Source organism: Mus musculus, chromosome Y, assembly GCF_000001635.26.
Source record: "Mus musculus strain C57BL/6J chromosome Y, GRCm38.p6 C57BL/6J".
NCBI lineage: Eukaryota > Metazoa > Chordata > Mammalia > Rodentia > Muridae > Mus > Mus musculus.
The window spans coordinates 14,012,323-14,031,907 of NC_000087.7; the positions used below are offsets into that span (position 1 = coordinate 14,012,323).

Here is a 19,585-nt window from a genome sequence, read left to right on the forward strand (position 1 = left end):
TTGGACATTGAAGCATTCACATTTGGGCTTTCCCTCTTCTTAAGCTTCATATGGTCTGTGAATTCTTCATGGATATTCTGAACTTTTTGTGTAATATCCACTTATCAGTGAGTACATACCATATATTCATACATATCTCCTTTGGTGTCTGGGTTACTTCACTCAGGATAGTATTTTCTATTTCCACGCATTTTCCTGGAAAGAAAAACAAAAACAAAACAAAAAACTAATATCCTCATTTTGAATAGCTGAGTGGTCTTTTTTTGTTTGTTTTTATTTGTTTGTTTGTTCGTTTGTTTGTTTGTTTTTTGTTTTTGTTTTTTCGGGATAGGATCTCCCTGTATGGCCCTGGCTGTCCTGGAAATCACTCTGTAAACCAGGCTGCCCTTGATCTCAGAAATCTGCCTGCCTCTTGAGTAGTCTTTCACTGGGTAAATGTACCACATTTTCTGTATATATTTTTCATTGAAGGGCATCTGGGTTGTTTCCAACATTCAGCTATTATAATTTTTTTTCTTTGTTTAATGGTACAACCACTTGTTTTTATTTCTTAAAATTACAACCTGCTCCTTTGGTGAAATTTATGGTCAGTCCTTTTTTTTTTTTTCATTTTTTATTAGGTATTCAGCTCATTTACATTTCCAATGCTATACCAAAAGTTCCCCATACGAAGCCCCACCTCACTCCCTTACCCACCTACACCCCCTTTTTTGCCCTGGCGTTCCCCTGTACTGGGGCATATAAAGTTTGCAAGTCCAATGGGCCTCTCTTTGCAGTGATGGCCGACTAGGTCATCTTTTAATACATATGCAGCAAGAGACAAGAGCTCCGGGGTACTGCTTAGTTCATATTGTTGTTCCACCTATAGGGTTGCAGTTCCCTTTAGTTCCTTGAGTTTTTTCTCTATTTCCTCCATTGGGGGCCCTGTGGTCCATTCAATATCTGACTGTGAGCTAGAGTTTGCTAGTGTTTGCTAATCCCTCGCATAGTCTCACAAGAGATAGCTATATCCCGGTCCTTTCAGCACAATCTTGCTAGTGTATGCAATGGTATTAGCATATGGAAGCTGATCATGGGATGGATCTCTGGATATGGCAATCACTAGATGGTCCATCCTTTCGTCACACTTCCAAATTTTGTCTCTCTAACTCCTTCCATGGGTGTTTTGTTTCCTAGTCTAAGAAGGGGCAAAGTGTCCACACTTTGGTCTTCGTTCTCTTGTGTTTAATGTGTTTAGCAAATTGTATCTTATATCTTGAGTATCCTAAGTTTCTGGGCTAATATCCACTTATCAGTTAGTACATATTGTGAGAGTTTATTTGTGATTGGGTTACCTGACTCAGGATGATTCCCACCAGGTCCATCCATTTGGTTAGGAATTTCATAAATTCATTCTATTTAATAGCTGTGTAGTACTCCATTGTGTAACTGTAACACATTTTCTGTATCCATTCCTCTGTTGAGGGGCATCTGGGTTCTTTCCAGCTTCTGGCTATTATAAATAAGGCTGTTATGAACATAGTGGAGCATGTGTCCTTCCTACCGGTTGGGACATCTTCTGGATATATGCCCAGAAGAGGTATTGCTGGATCTTCTGGTAGTAATATGTCCAATTTTCTGAGGAACCGCCAGACTGATTTCCAGAGTGGTTGTACAAGCTTGCAATCCCACCAACAATGGAGGAATGTTCATCTTTCTCCACATCCACGCCAGCATCTGCTGTCACCTGAATTTTTTTTTTTTTACCTATTTTTATTCAACATGAAACAGAACAACAGTTGTTCAGAAAACAAAACAAAAACAGACACGAATTGACACATGGAAAGACTGGAGCATCAAACACAGACAATACAGAGAGGGTAGAGAACTTGATGTAACCAGAATTATGGATGTCTCCTGTATGGGCCAAAGAGAAAGCAGTATATCTCCAAATTTTTTTCTGTTCCTGGGAGAGCTCCAAAATCTTTTTTTCATCTCTCTTGGTCTCTCTTTCTCATGTCATTTGTATACCTAGCATCTCCCACTCACCACCCCCTTTTGTATTTACACTTTTTATTTGATTTTATTATTTTAAGCTTTTAAAAGAATGTAATTTTTGTTTGAGTTGCCTTATCTGTGCTCTAGTTCGCATTCATGTCTGCCTTTGATTTTATTATTTCTTACTATAACTTTTGTTTTTATTTTTTTTCAAGGACGTAAAGAGCAACCTTAGGTTATATATTTCATAATTTTATGATACTTCTTTTTCTTTTTTTTTCCATTTTTATTAGGTATTTAGTTCATTTACATTTCCAATGATTTACCAAAAGTCCCCCATAGCCACCCACCCCCACTCCCCTACCCATCAACTCCCCCTTTTTGGCCCTGGCGTTCCCCTGTACCCGGGCATATTCTTTGTACAGTTCTGAGCCCCATTTTTTAGTGGGGTTATTTGATTATATGGAGTCTAAATTCTTGAGTTCTTTATATATATTGGATATTAATCCCCTTACCGATTTGGGATAGGTAAACATCCTTTCCTAATCTGTTTGTGGTCTTTTCGTCATATTGAAGGCATCTTTTGCCTTGCAGAAGCTTTGCAATTTTATGAGGTCCCATTTACCGATTCTCGATCTTACAGCACAAGCCATTGCTGTTCTATTCAGGAATTTTTCCCCTGTACCCATATCTTCGAGGCTTTTCCCAACTTTCTCCTCTATTAGTATCAGTGTCTCTGGTTTTATGTGGAGTTCTTTAATCCAATTAGATTTGACCTTAGTACAAGGAGATTAGAATGGATCAATTTGCAATCTTCTACATGATAACAGCCAGTTGTGCCAGTACCATTTGTTGAAAATGCTGACTTTTTTCCACTGGATGGTTTTAGATAGCTTGTCAAAGATCAAGTGACCATGTGTGTGTGTGTTTTTCTTTGGGTCTTCAATTCTGTTCCATTGGTCTACTTGTCTGTCACTATACCAGTACCTTGCAGTTTTTATCACAATTGCTCTGTAGTACAGCTTTAGGTTAGGCATGGTGATTCCACTAGATGTTCTTTTATCCTTGAGAAGAGTTTTTGCTATCCTAGATTTTTTGTTATTCCACATGAATCTGCTGATTGCTCTTTCTAATTCGTTGAAGAATTGAGTTGGAATTTTGATGGGGATTGCATTGAATCTGTAGATTGTTTTGGCAAGATAGCCATTTTTACTATATTGATCCTGCAGATCCATGAGCATGGGAGACCTTTCCATCTTCTGAGATCATCTTTAGTTTCTTTCTTCAGAGGCATGAAGTTCTTGTCAGACAGATCTTTCACTTCCTTAGAGTCATGCCTAGGTATTTTATATTATTTGTGGCTATTTAGAAGGGTGGTGTTTCCCTAATTTCTTCCTCAGCCTGTTTGTCCTTTGTGAAGAGAAAGGCCATTGACTTGTTTGAGTTAATTTTATATCCAGCTACTTCACTGAAGCTATTTATCAGGCTTAGGAGTTCTCTGGTGGAATTTTTAGGGTCCCATATACATATTATCATATCATCTGCAAAAAGTGATATTTTGACTTCTTTCTTTCCAATTTGTATCCCCTTGATCTCCTTTTGTTGTCTAATTGCTCTGGCTAGGATTTCAAATACAATGTTGAATAGGTAGGGAGAGAGTGGACAGCCTTGTCTAGTCACTGTTTTTAGTGGATTGCTTCAAGTTTTCACCATTTACTTTGATGCTGGCTACTGGGTTGCTGTAGATTGTTTTTATGATGTTTAGGTATGGACCTTGAATTCCTAATCTTTCCAAGACTTTTATCATGAATGGGTGTTGGATTTTGTCAAATGCGTTCGCAGCTTCTAACGAGATGATCATGTGGTTTTTGTCTTTGAGTTTGTTATATACTGGATTACGTTGATGGATATATTGAACGATCCCTGCATCCCTGGGATGAAACCTACTTGGTCAGGATGGATGATTGTTTTGATGTGTCCTTGGATTTGGTTAGCAAGAACTTTATTGAGGATTTTTGCATGAATATTCATAAGTGATATTGGTCTGAAGTTCTCTATCTTTGTGGGGTCTTTTTGTGGTTTAGGTATCAGAGTAATTGTGGCTTCATAGAATGAGTTGGGTAGAGTACCTTCTGTTTCTATTTTGTGGAATAGTTTGTGCAGAAGTGGGAATAGATCTTCTTTGTAGGTCTGATAGAACTCTGCACTAAACCCATCTCATCCTGGGCTTTTTTTGGTTGGGACACTATTAATGACTGCTTTTATTTCTTTGGGGGATATTGGGCTGTTTAGATCATTAATCTGATCTTGATTCAACTTTGTTACCTGGTATCTGTCTAGACACTTCTCCATTTCATCCAGGTACTCCAGTTTTGTTGAGTATAGCCTTTTGTAGAAGGAACTGATGGTTTTTTTTGGATTTCTTCAGGATCTGTTGTTATGTTTCCCTTTTCATTTCAGATTTTATTAATTAGAATGCTTTCCTTGTGCCCTCTAGTGAGTCTGGCTAAGGGTTTGTCTATCTTGTTGATTTTCTCAAAGAACCAGCTCCTTGATTGGTTGATTCTCTGGATAGTTCTTCTTGTTTCCACTTGGTTGATTTTGCCCCTGAGTTTCATTATTTCCTGCCATCTACTCCTCTTGGGTGAATTTGCTTCCTTTTGTTCTAGAGCTTTTAGGTGTGTTGTCAAGCTGCTAATGTATGCTCTCTCTAGTTTCCTTTTGGAGGCACTCAGAGCTATGAGTTTTCCTCTTAGAAATGCTTTCATTGTGTCCCATAAGTTTAGGTATGAGGTGGCTTCATTTTCATTCAACTCTAAGAAGTCCTTAATTTCTTTCTTTATTCCTTCCTTGACCAAGATATCATTGAGAAGAGTGTTGTTCAGTTTCCACGTGAATGTTGGCTTTCTATTATTTATTTTGTTATTGAAGATCAGCCTTAGTGCATGGTGATCTGATAGGATGCATGGGACAATTTCAATATGTTTGTATCTGTTGAGGCCTGTTTGTGGTCAATTTCATATTTAAAATTGTTCTCAATTTTCATAAGAGTTTCAGCACAACCTTCACATTTAGGGACACAATCTTCCAAATGGCTACTCCTCTGGATCTCAGTAAATGGGAATGTTCCATAGCTTCATGGCCTGAGTGAGAATTGTCAATTGTCTCTATTTCCATTTTTAGATCATGGATGGTTTTGTTCTGCTCCTTCACCTGTTTGATTGTGTTTTTCTGAATCTATTTAACAGATTTTTGTGTTTCCTCTTTAAGGACTTCTACATGTTTATCTGTGTTCTCCTGCATTTCGTTAAGAGAGTTACTAATGTCCTTCTTAAAGTCCTTCATCATCACTATGAGAAGTGACTTTAGATCCATGTCATACTTTTAGGGTGTGTTGGGGTATCCACTTGATATGGTGCAAGTGTTGGGTTCTGATTATTCCAAATAACTTTGGTTTCTCTTGCTTATTAACTTATGCTTGCCTCTCACCATCTGGATATCTCAAGTGCTACATGCCCTGGCTACATCAGACTGTCCTTCCTGTGATATTGGTTGTGTCATAACTCTTCAAAGTCTAGCTGTCTCTGTGATCATGTTATTACGGTATACTGTGATTCTGAGATGCTGGGTGTGTCTGACATCCTGGGAGTCAAGCTTCCCTTGGAACCTTGAGATCCTGGTGTGACTAAGCTCCTAGGATCCTGGGATCCTCTGACCCTGGCCATGTTAGATCTTCAGGTAGTAGAGCTTCCTCTGGGTGTTATGGGGCTGGCTGCTGATTTTGCATCCTAGGACTGCTCAGGGCCCTGTCCCAGACTGAATAGATGCAATCCATACCACTGGTCTGGTGGAGTTCCTGCATGCCTGTGTCTTTCTGGTACCCTCTACTCCAGGTGTTGGGGAATGATGTTGTGTCTTCCTCTTGTCTGATCATCGGATCCTATGAATGTTAGATGTCTGGCAGTGGAGTTGCCTCCGGGTGTTATAAGGCTAGCTACAGAGTTTGCATGCAAGGTCTACTCAAGGTTTTGGCTCCAGAAATAAAATATTTTTTAAATGATGTTTCTTGTAAACTTACCTGTCTCCAAAAGTACCTGAAATATTTTTACAGGGATTGATTTAATCTCATAAATTGATTAAGGAAAAATGACATCTTGATGATTTTGATATATCCTAACAGGAAAAAAATAATGGACATCTCCCACTAAGTAAAAAATATTTCGGAAGCCAGGTGGTGGTGGCACACACCTTTTATCTCAGTTTTTAGAAGGCAGAGGTAGGCAAATCTCAGTTTGAGGACATTCTAGTCTACAAAGTAAGTATCAGAATTGCCATATATATTAATAATAATAATAATAATAATAATAATAAAATAAATGGAAAACACAGTATTGAAAATGAATGATAATTTTAAATTATGTACATATGTGCCACATGTCCCTGTGTACATATGCGAATACACTTAAGTTTTTTTTTGGTTTTTTTTTTACAATTAGATGTTTTCTTCATTTAGATTTCAAATGCTATCCCAAAATTCCCCTGTATGTTCCCCCAACCCTTCCCCTTACCCACTCACTCTCATGTCATAGGCCTGGCATTCCCCTGTTCGGGAGCATCGATAATAATGGGAACAGAGAGAAGCGGCTGAGCCTGGAAACCAGAGAGGGGGCTAATCATGGCTCTCAGTTAGCAGTTTAGTTTGTTTCAAGAAACAAATATACTTTCTATCAATGAGGTTTGTGAATGAACAGGAAATATTTTCATCTCTCAGAATGGAAGGTGTTTATTTTATAGTGTTTATAGATTTTTGGGACTATTTTATTATAAGCAATTAAAGGCAGGTAAGTTTTCACATACCTGTAATGGTACTAGCATGGAATGCTGAACCTCAACACTCTAGACCTTCCTGGAGAATACAAAACATACTAACTGCCTATCTCAAAAATCAAATGAAATGAAATAAAATTAAACCAATGTACCTTTGGTATTTGTATATCATCCCTTTGGAAACTAATAAGATAATGAATCAAAAAAATAAACTTCAATTATTTTATTAGTCATAAACATAATTAGAAATGAAAAGAAGGTTAAAAAATCAATACAGATAGGGGAAGGGAGAGACCTGTGTGGGAAATGGGACAAGAAGGAGAATAGAGGAATTTGATCAGGTACTGTGGTTGTGGGAAACAGGACTGAATTGATGAAGACCAGCGAAAAGAATGGAAACAGGCAACTTTGTGAAGGAGGAAATGAGAAAAGGCTCTAGAGTATACCAGAGACCTGGGATGTGAGAAACTCTCAGGAATTAAAAAAAAAAAAAAAGGAACATTAGATGAAATGCCCTCCAGTGGTGAGAGTGGAATTGTAGAGTTCTCCTCCCAGCAATCCTCTCCTGTATGTGTGTTGGAGGCCTCATATCAGCAGGTGCATTCTGTCTCTTTGTTGGGCCACAATTTCAGACATCTTGGGGGAACACTTTAATTGAGACAGGGATCCTACCAAAGGGATGCCCTCTTCTTTAATATCTTTCACCTCATTAATTCAACAACAAGGGTCAGATTCTTCAATCCATTGATTGGGTGAAAATATCTGCATCTGAATCATAAAGCTGCTATTTGGGTCAGTAGGAATATTTCTTAAACTTGTTGCAGTGGGTATAATAGCTAATAAATTTTAAAAAAATCTCTAAAAATATATATTGTATATTGTAACAGAAATATAATGTTGGTTCTAAGGCCCCAGTTTGCATTCAGTTCAAGATACAGGCATTAATCTGTGTTTCTTATAATGATTGTGGGTAACCACAATAAGCTAAACCAAACCAAACCAAAAAACAAACAAACAAACAAAAAAAAACAACCTCTTCTATACATTGTCTCTTCTTCTACTGATTCACAAGTTGTTAAAGTCCATACTCTTTGACGTAACTACAGTTTGGAATTGTCCTCCCCCTACTCTGACTCAGAATAACAGTTTGCATGAGCTCAGATACCTTACTTTGTAATCTGAGTGCATGTGTGATTTAGATAGTAGTTGATTGCTAAGAGAAAGCACAAACTGTGTAGGAAAGTGAATGAATGTTGCAGATGACATGTCAATATCATCCCCTTTGTAGGAGAGAATATAAGAGAATCTTTATTCATACTAAGTGTTAGAGGAATATATATATTGAGAGAGAGAGAGAGAAAGAGAGAGAGATATTTCATCACATAGAATAGATTATTGTAGAGCACTGATATCAATTTTAGTACTGATATTATATATTGCTTTTGCAGAAGACCTGCTTGCAGTACACAGCCTCTGTAGGTTTCTGAATTCAGATACTTGTAATATGAATGCTAGGATGACTGTACTTATGAAGAAATAATGAGCAGGTGTAACAGTCAGATGCAGATGTATGCAAACAACCAATGGACAGAATCTGCAGAACCATTGGTTTAATTTGAGAAAGACTGAAGGAGGCTGACAGGACCAGTTGTCTCAAATACTATGGACCTAGAATTCTCCCAAATGCTAGACAACCAAACAGGCAGCATATATGAACTATCAGAAGGTCTCTAAAACATACACAGAAAAAAATCTGCTTGATCTCTATTCAATCAGAAATGATGCACTAAATTCTCAACAAACTAGAGACACCAAGGTGTTTAGAGATCCGGTAGGATGGGGACTTGCCCTTGGAGACAGGGGATGGGCAGTAGATATGGGATATGGAACAGTAGGAAGGTGGACAATGAATGAATTAATTAATAAAAAATAATAGTGCCACATAATCAGGTCCCCTATACTCTAATTCTGCAATCGGAATCCAAGAAAACTCACATGTTCCCATAATAACATACTCAAAAAAATTAAATATATATAACTGAAATATCATGATTTTCAACTTTATTTTACAAAGAAATTCACTGGAACAAAGATTTTCTTTGGTTGAACTCATTTACATGCATTTGCTCTCCTAGTGTACCGAAAATATAGGTTATTCTCCATATAAAAGGCCAAATATCTACTAACATAGCTTTCATCTGGATACACTCCAATTTTATCTTTCATTAGAATGTAATCTGGATTCATTTGGACATAAATTAAATTTATATTTAACATTCACTTATTGGTGTAAGGTGGAGGTAAGGTAGACTATCAGGGTCATGTTGGTTTTTATTTCTCTACTGATGTGATCATTGATTTCAAAAAACAATACCCTGCTGGGGGCTGGGAAGATGGCTCAGTGGAGTTCATGTATTCTCAGCACCTCTGTAAAATTCCAGACATGTCTATTCATATCTGCAACACTGTGGGGTGGAGACAGGTAGATATCCCAATAGTGTATTGGCCAGTCAAACTAGTCAAAATGGTGAGAGGGTTTCACTCTAAGAGAGCAAGTGTTGAAGATATTCTACTCATTACTTAACATATGTCTATGTGTGACATCAGACTTGGGAACAGACACTGCACTCATATAAAGACACTAATCACCCTACCATACCACCCATGAAACCTTGAGTTCCGCAGATCTATAACCCATGTGTCTCTAAGTATGAAATAGGAAGTTTTATATTCTCATTATCTTGTTAATCCTGTTTTCTGTCAAATGCTAGAAGCTAAACCAATGTATTCTCAGACTCTGGATGGTACGTCATAACTTTTGGTCATTCTGGAATAGCAACCAACTATCAGCAGAGACACTTTTCAATTTACCCTGGCTTACAGGTTCAGAAATTCAGTCCATTATCATCAAGGTAGGAATATGGCAGGATCCTGGTAGGCATGTGCATTTGGAGCTGAGAGTTCTACATCTTCATCTGAAGGGTGCTAGGAAATGATTAGCTTTCAGGCAGCTAGGCAGAGGGCATTAAAGTCCATGTTCAAAAAGATAAATTTCTTTCAACAAGGCCAAACTTACTTCAACAAGGTTATTAGCTCCCAGTAGTGCCACTCCCTAGGCCAAGAATAGTTAAAATATCAAATGTGTTTTTGAATGTTTGTGTTTGTGTTAGTTTGGGTTTTATTGCCATGAAGAGTCTCCAGGATCACAGTAACTCTTGAACACTTTGTAACTTGTTTTCAGAGGTTTACTCCATTATTATCATGAGTGGAAATATGGAAGCATTCAGACAGACACAATGCTAGAGAAGGAGCTGAGAGTTTTACATCTTGATACACAGGTAGAAGATGGAGACTGTGTGCCACACTGGGGACAGCTTAAGCATAGCCGATCTCAAAGTCCACAAGCACAGTGTTACATTTCCTCCAACAAGGCTACATCTACTCCAACAGGGTCACACATACTTCAACAAGGCCACACCTACTAACAGTGCCACTCCTACTGGCACTATTTGTTCAGGACCTTTAAAAGTATTCTTAAAACTTTTCAATGGACAAAAGGTAACTTTAATGAAATAAGTACAGAACGATTGAAAAAATAAACTGGAATATGGATGTCTTGGTTACTGTTCTATTGATGTGAGACATGACCACACCAAATTATAAGATGAAATATTTAATTGCGGTCTTACAGTTTTAGAAGGCGACTCCAGGACATCATGGTAAACACCATGGCAACAGGCAGGCACACATGTGTAGAGCAGTATCTGAGAGCTCACAAGCAATACTACAGACAACAAGCAGAGACAGAGAGAAACAGAGAATGAAACAGAGAGAGAGAGAGACAGAGATAGAGACAAAGAGACAGAAATAGAGAGAGAATGAGGAGAGAGTAAGAATGAGAGAGAGAGAGCCTGATGGATTTTTGATATTTCAAAGAATAGTGACAAATCTCCTTTAATAAAAATTCAAATTCTAATTCTTTCTTAACATCTCACCACCTGGAAAACTAAGACCTTTGAATATTTGAGCTTCTGTGGGCCACAATTTTTCAAACAACTAAAGTATGTAAAGGAAAATGAAATCTAGTAATAAGTGTCCATGTCACTTCATAGTATATTTTATATCATTGCTTGTCTTTTCTCAGAGGTAAGGGTTATTTGCATAACAAGAGACTAATCAGTCATCACTATCACATAAGCCAAACGCATCCTAACCCTGCCAGATTTCTACTTGAATAATCACATTGACATTACTTACTTGTACGGAAACATAGCCCTTCTCCCTGATTTAGTTAAAAGTGTGGGACCTGTTGATGTGCAATTAATTTTGTTCACAATGGGGCAAAACAGAAGCCTATAGGATTGACTGTATTGTTCCTGAGAGCTGAAGATTTCACTTCCATTTAATACAATGTTATAAATATGATTTTAACACAAGCCTAAAATCTCAAAAAAGCTTTGTTTTCATATTTTCATTATTTACAGATCATTCTATGCTATATAAAGGAACATAGAAGAGGAAAGCTGTTTGGAGTCACTGACACACACACTTAACTGAGGTTTCCTTTGCACAGTAAGAAGATATACCCATCATCTATATCTTGGGAGTTTGCTCCAGGAACTATAATGATATAAAGTCCTCAGGTTTCTAGTCTAAAACAACATTGCTTTTGAATATAAGCTATGCAAAATAACCTCTTGCATATTTTAATCATATTTATGTGAGTCTGCATAGAGAACTGTACAGGTAAGTTCAGAGGCTAGGGAAGGGTATAGTGTGATCTACTCTTTTCCTCCATAACTTATCCCCTTGTGACTGGGTTTCTTGCTGAGCTGGTAGTGAGGCTGGCTTTCAGGAAGCCACAGTCATCTTCCTGTCTCTGCCCCTCCCAAAATCATAAGCACTGGTGTTGTAGGTGAATGTTTGAACACACACATGGCATTGTCTCTGGGCCATATCCCCTGATCCTTCTTTATTTTAAATAATCTCTGGATTACTTTTGCACGTAATGTAATGTAAGTGCTATAAAATGAGTTGCTATTTAGGAGATTGAAATATAAGTGGTCTGTATATGTTCAGTACAGACATTGTATATTAAGAACTACATTAATTAATTCCTTGAGAACTTCATACAATTTTTTGATGGAATTCACTTTCCAATTCTCTTGATAACTCCTCCCAGACCAAAACCAGACCCATTCCCACCTTAATCCTCCTCCCAAGTTCAAGTCTACTTTTCTCCCCTTTGATATAACCCAATTCAAATCAATTGTGTTGCCCATAAACTCTTGGACATGGGGCTACCAGTAGAGCATGGCAAACCTATCACATACAAAAGCCTTACCTTTGATGAAAACTGATTCTCCACCCTTCATCAATAGTCCATATATTCTCAGATGGGGATGATGGATAGTGATACCATACCACTTAGGGATGCAAGGAAGACTGGCCTGATTTTGTGCAGTAGAGACAGTGTCTCAGTGACCTCTCTGCCTTACAAGATTTCTACCATCTCTTCCATGAGGGTTCCTAAGACAAAGCTCCTCTACTGCTTGCCTCTTTCTGTGAGTATGTGTGTATGTACAAATGTGTCTATATTATACATGTCTCATTTTACATGCAAGTCAACACATAGTGTTGTTTGCAATCAACTGCTGGCACTATTTCACACTATGCAATATGCCTTGAGGCAGACTTGGTGGACTCCGTAACAGACAGAACGTAGAGATGGCTAGAAATCATCCCAATTAGTTGTAGTATAGGTGAAATTTACACTTTTGACCTACATTTCTGTGTTCACCCTAGGGTTTTAAGATGCAGAGATGCGGGACAAAGACCCTTAAATTTCATTGCACTTTTGCTCTTCTTGAACTCACATTTATAAAAGCTCCTGGAGGTGCTGATGCTGTTTACCTGGACATTTTCCTTTTGGAACTGCTTGATAGAGATACCCTTAAAGAGACAGATAGATCCTATCACTTTGTGTAGCATAAAGAATGCTGTGGTGAAATGGGTTTGAAATGTCTGTCCTGGGTCTTTGATGAAGGTTTTGGCCCGAAGTACAATGTTCATAGGTAGAACAATATACTCAATCTGAAAAGTGATTGGACCCTGAGGGCTTTAATCTATGCGTTGATTGATGGGTGTGCATGGAAGGGGTGAGAAACTTGTAAAGGAACGTGGTCATTGGGAACATGTCTTAGAAGGTGTTTATTGTATTTGGTCGCTTCCTGTGTTGATGTTTACTGGCTGCCAATAAATTGGACAATTGTGCTCATTCATGCCCCTTTCATACTCTTGTGACCATGGACCTGTTTTCCTTGTTGGTAGGCATCTTGTAACAGTGATGAAAATGATTGACATGAATATGACTCATTAGTGATACTGAACTCTCTGGTCCAGAGGAACCATGGCTTAATTCTTTAAGGTTTTTTTTTCTAGAAATTTCATGCTAACAGTAGACCCAAAGTTACCAAAAAGTTGTATCTGGAATATTCAGACAGTGTATCTGTTGTTTTAGAAATAAAGAACTTTGCAGCTTCCCACACTGATCCTCCCTCTGCCTTCACTACTGTATTTTAATAGATTGCAATATCATATGAAGAAGCAGAAAATGAGGGGAAAATGGAATGGAGGTGAAAATGTGTTAGAATCATTAAATTATACACTTAAGGAAATCAATTGATTTTTTAGTATACAAAGGAAACTTCAAAAAAGCACTGAAAAGGCTTGGCCAACTGTGCAGCTGTTCATGGGAGTTGGTATTTGTCATATCTCCTGTGATGTATCTATTAATAGTAGTGGTTTTATTACAGATGAATAAGACACCAATATATGCATGAAGGGATAACACTGAGTTGCCCCAGGAGAAAGAAATCGGGTAAAATTCATTGGATCTATTGATGAGATTTTTTTTTCTCATAGCTGAGTTGGCAGGAAATTGGACAGATTGCGTTGTACCCCAGTAAGTGTAGAATGTGGGGGGTTGTGTGGCTATAGGACATATTCACATCATTTCACCTATTATTGAGTATCCATGCTGATGAAAGAAGTTATCCTTCACTTATGCCATGCATGGAAATGGGTCTATGAAGGGGCAGAGAGGAGGAAATGCTGTTCAGTAATGTTTGGGTAGGTTGTGGAGTCAGTAAAATACTCCTGTGATGGGACTTTATTTTTTCCCAATCTTGACAATCAACGGATACCTGAGAAGAGAGAGCAATTGAAGATCTGTCTCTATTCACTTGGTTATTAGGTAAGTCTATAGGATATTTTCTTGGGTAATGATTGATGTGGGAGGGCCCACCACTGTGGCTAAGCTCAACAGTAGTCATTTTAATTGGGAGCCTTTTAGACTGTACTAAAATAATAAAAGATGATCAAGCCATAGAAAATTGGTAGTTTGAATAAGAAAGTTCTCTATAGACACATATATATGAATACTTAGTCACTGGGAAGTGGCAGTGAGTTTAAAGATTAGAAGGAATAAGAGAAGGTGTGGTTTCATTGGAGGAAGTGGGTGTGTCAACAAGGATGGGTTTGAGTTTTCAAGAAGCCAAAGCAATGGCAGAATCTCTCTCTTTGCTTAAGGATCAATAGTTCTCTATTGCTCCAGTGATGGGATCCCTCCCTTGGTGAATGACCAAACTTCTGAAAATGTAAGCAAGCCTCTAGTTAAATGTTTTGTTTTCTAATAGTTGCCTTATCCATGGTATCTGTTCACATCAATAAAAGAGTGACAAAGACAGTGGCAAGCCAATAAGCTGTTTTTTGCTGTTACTGATACAACTTCCTGTTTTGTCTTCCTCGGTGATAGACTATAACACTTCTATTTCCAAGTTATTTTTGATTGTAGTATTCTACATAGTGAGAAAGAAGCAAACTAGAACAATTACATCTCAGGTAGGTACACGAGTATATCTTACCTTTAAATAAAAATAAAATGTCTACACATTATTATTTGTGGTTTTAAGATTAGTGGCATTGGCACTGTTAGACATTTTTCCTATGAATGTCTTACTATGTTTATTGTTGTAAGGATCCACCATGTCCAAAGAGCAAATTCCATAGCAAAGGTTGTATTCAGCTTATACTTCCACATTGTTGTTAATTATCAAAGAAGTTGGGACAGAAACTGAAACAACAAAGGATCCTGGAGCCAGGAGCTTATTCAGAGGCTATGGTGTGGTGATGCTTATTGTCTTGCTCCTCTAGTCTTGCTTAGCTTGCTTTCTTAAATAACCCAGGACTACTAATACAAGGATGTCAACACCCACAATGGAGTGGGTGCTCTCCCACCAATTATGAAATTTCCTAACAGCTGGATCTTGTGGAGGCATCTTCTCCACTGAGGCTCCTCCTCTTTGAAGAAGCTAGATCTTGTCAATTGCTATGAAACCAGTGTGGCATTCTAAATATATTTTGTCTATGAGGAGGTTTGGCCTTGTAGGAATAGGTCTGGCCTTGCTGGAGGAAGCATATTATTTTGGGGCTTTAAAGCTCTACCAGTGTGGAAGAGACCCTCCCTGCATGCAGAATACATAGTTTTTCCTGGAAGCATTTGGATGAAGATGCATAATTCTAAACTTCCTCTCCACCACCATGTCTGCCTAGACAGTGCCATATTTTCTGCCTTGATGATCGTGGAGTAAATCTCTGAACGTGTAATGAAATGTAGAAAAGCACTAATGAAATGTTGGCTCTTATGAGTGGCCTTTGACATGGTGTCTTTTCACAGCAACTAATCCCTAAGAGAATCAGTTACTGCAGAAACTCTCCCAGATATTAAAATTAATCAACAATAGAGATTATTATCAAATGCTGAAGCATACAAACTTATTCTAGAGAGGAAAATTGTAATGACTGAGTCCATGGCATTCCTGCCTCAAAAAAAAAAAAAAAAACCTCTGAGAGTATAGATGGAACCCAGGCAGACCTCCATGAAGTACACGGGCTCCTCAAAAAGTGACCCACACAGTGGGGAAACTCATAACATTTGAAACCCATGTCAACTGGCGTAGAAAAGAGGTCAGCATATATGCATTGGTTACACCTTCAGTGTTTTCTAAGAATGAGGTCACATATAAGTAAAAGACTAGAATTTCCAGGCTATAGACAGGCTGAAGTTATACATAGGTATGTAGGGGGTCATGTGTTTAGAGGAGAGCTAGGTGGAACAGGCCACTGTGGGGCTTTTTATGGTTATCTGGGGATCTCATTGGAGACCTGCAAAAGATCACAGGATTCATCACAGGGAAAGAGTGCTCACAGAAGGAACTCAGGATCCATTCCAACCCAAAATTATCTCACAGCATATTCATTTTCTGTTTTACTTTACTTTTGGAACTCATTACACAAAATCAAGGTTTCTGTGATGATTTAGGGAGTCTCATAAATATAAACATTCACTAGTCTAGATGGCCTGTGTAAAAATGGACACACACACACACACACACACACACACTCACAAACACACACACACACACACACACACACACACACACTCACACACACACACACACACAAACACACCCATCTGTAATGACAGGCTGGCTATTTGTTAAGAAAACAAAGAAGCCAATGTGGATATGGCCCAAGTTTGACTATTTCCTTAAAATTTCTCTTCTTCCTGTGTCTCCAGCTTAACTTTTTGAGAACTCCAACTTAGAATTCATTTGTCTCTCAGTGTCCTCTACTCTTTGTGTGTCCCTTATTGCTTTTAATGGTCACCATCAATTAGAACTTTCTTATCTTCAATCTGGTCTGTTTTATGCATGTGAATTTTGGATTTCTTAAAAAAGATATCTTTATGGGATTAGAGAGATGAATCAATGGTAACAAGCACTTTTGCACCACAAGAAAAATGGATTTGGTTTCTTGAATTTATATCCAATGGCAAATAATCACCTTTAATGTCAGCTCCAGGGGACCTGACAATGCATGTCTCTGTGTTCACCTGTACTCAAAAGCACATACCATATCCCCACCCACATAAGTAAAGATAATAAATCTTAAAATGTGAGACAGGTTTCTTTAAGTGTCATTATTCAAAGAAAACCTGTTTTCTCTGATTTCTGAGTCTATTTCAATCAGTTTTCTGGGTTTCACCTTGTGCAACAAGGCCACATTAATTTTAAATGTCCCACTTTCCCCAACTTTTTGTTTCTCCTTCAGTCTTCACATCAGAGGTTCTACCTATGTCCTGTCCTTCTCCCCTACTTACTAAACATCCATCTTTTTCTGCCATCCCTGCTCCTCAAAGTTCCATCTCCAATTCCTTATTCTGCATGCAGACCAGAGAAGCTGTTCATTTTAGCATGTATGATTTTAGGTGTATGTACTGTTCACCGCCTGAAATGAAACTTTCATCTTCATTTGAAGTTCTTTCCACTGTAGGCCATCTCGTCCAGCAAATTGTTCACTCACAGCATGTCATGTCACACATTTACATTTTTAGAACAAAACACATTTTATTGGCAAAGATACTGGGATTATCAAAGACCCTTATGTAGCCAACACAGGAAAAAAAAAACTTTTTTTTTCTTCCAGTCCTATATGTTTACGTTTCTGTACTTTATGATTTTTCAACTTCAAGAATCTTTGGCACCATAGTATAGACATAGATATGGATGTCACCATGAAACTTGATAAAGTACACGGAAGGATTGGCTAGAACTTGGTAAACAACCTTTCCGAACTTTTTGGAACCATCTTTTCTGGTGTACTCCACCCAGTTACCAATCAACACATCACTGTCATCTCCTGATCTCTCCTCAGCCGGAGGAGTGTCTGGAATCATGTGGAGGTTACCTTCCTTGTAGTCATCCAGGAGCTGATAAGCATAGAGAGCTGGATCCTTCTTGTAGGTAATGTAAAACAAATCCTTCATGATTGGCACCTGGGCTAGCACCACCCCCCTCCAGTTGACCTCAGAGCCATCTTTCCCCTCAAATTTGTGTTGTACCGCTCTGCCAACCAGGGCTCTGGCGAGGTGGGCATCCCTCACCTGAGGAAATACTACTATGGGAGGCAAAACCTTAAGGTTTAAAATCCTGTCATCACTGTAGAGCTCCAATCCGTAGATGCTGTCAATTCCATCATACTTCACCAAGTAAAGCGAAGGGTTTGTTGGCAGTTGATCTAGAACTATGGCCTTCCATTGGGTGACAGGCTCATTACCTTCCTTCCAACTGTGAGAAATTCTGCAGCCGACAATATGCCTCAGGGTGTTGGAAGAAGACTTCCTCCTCCTCTTCTTCATGAGGGATGACATGCTAAGCCTCTTCAAAGGTATTTTCTTCTACATGGCTGTAGCCTTGCTGTGGTATACCACACCAAACCCAGGCAGATGTCTTGTGGCTATCATTCTGTGTTCAAATATACTTGCCCATTGCCTTGGATTGAAGATATTGCCTGTTTAAACCAGACACAATGCTGTTGCTACTGTCATATATATGAGTTACTGAAAGGCAATGGGTGTAGGGTGGGAGAGAATGCAGGACCAAGGCTCTTCTCTAATGGAATTTTTGAGCAGGTCAAGAAGGTTATGCTAAACATGTTTGGGCTTCTAAACTTAATTTGATCAAAATAAGAAGCTCATAATCCAGCTATAGTGGCACACACATTTAATCCCAACTTTCAGAAGGCAGGGTCAGGCAGATTTCTGACTTAGAGACCAGCCTGGTCTACAAAGTGAGTTCCAGGGCAGCCAGTGGTAGACAAAGAAAAAATGTCTCCAAATCAGCTACAACATTAACAACTAAAACAAAAAACCAACAAAAACAAAACAAAACATACAAACAAAAATCAAAAAAGAAAAACAAACAGAACAAAACAAAACAAACAATCAAATCAGAAGTTAATAGGAGATGGTAGTAACCCAAATCTTTAATCCTAGTACTCAAGAGGCAGAGGGAGGCAAACCTTAGTGAGATAAAGGCTAGTCTATTCTACAAAGTGATTTTCCTAACAGCCAAAGCTACACACAAACACACTCAAAGTAAAATTAAACACCCATCCAAAGAAAAAACAAACAAACAAAACAACAACAACAACAACAAACAAATAAATAAAGGAAACAAGGAAATTATCAAAGGGAAATTAACAAGTAATTCTCGAGAGCTCAGAATAATATACTCAGATGAATATGTCTTCAGCCCTGAGCTAATTTGCCTCTGCTGAGGAACATCTCCTTGCATGTCTATGTCAATGTGGAAGTTGGTATGCCTTTTACCCAAAATGATCAAGGAGAGAACAGAATAAAGAAAATGAGCCAGAGTTGTCACCTACCCTCTCTTGTACCTGCAAGCTGTGAAATAGGTGGCAATATTCACAAATATCCCAGGGACACAGCACACCACTGGCCTTCTGTATTGTGTTACCTGACCCAGCCTCAGGATTATTTGGTGATTATTTGCCACTGCAACTCCGGCCTCAACAAGTCCAGGCAATATCAGCCATTTAGAAGTTACATCTTCTAAAATACATAAGGACAATGAAGAGCTTTGGCATTTTAATGGAATTTTGAAGGAGATATCGTTAGCAAGGATAATAAATTCAGGAGATCAACTAAACTGGATCAACCATGCCCCTGGCCCCAAACATGGGAGAATTTAGACTGTACAGTTACTCAGTGTGGGAGGGAAAACTTTCAGCTTTCTATAGCTATGATGGTCCCAGTTACTTCATAAATGTACTTACCCAAAGAAAATGTCTTAGTCGTCAAGATTCTGTCTTTTGATACAGACCAGGCCACAAAAGCTTGAGGAACAAGTTGGAGTTC

General features: G+C 38.3%; 1 protein-coding gene across 1 annotated transcript; it reads right to left on the reverse strand.

The window, feature by feature from the left end:
* Nucleotides 1-17,377: 17,377 nt before the first annotated feature.
* Nucleotides 17,378-18,172, reverse strand: Gm20928 (predicted gene, 20928). Its single transcript, XM_011251047.2, has one exon. The coding sequence runs from the start codon at nucleotides 18,074-18,076 to the stop codon at nucleotides 17,378-17,380; it is 699 nt and encodes a 232-aa protein (XP_011249349.1). The 5' UTR covers nucleotides 18,077-18,172.
* Nucleotides 18,173-19,585: the final 1,413 nt, after the last annotated feature.

What these genes read in the sequence shown, in the direction of transcription:
- Gm20928 (XM_011251047.2), bottom strand. Translation starts at nt 18,076, where the DNA reads ATGTCATCCCTCATGAAGAAGAGGAGGAGGAAGTCTTCTTCCAACACC.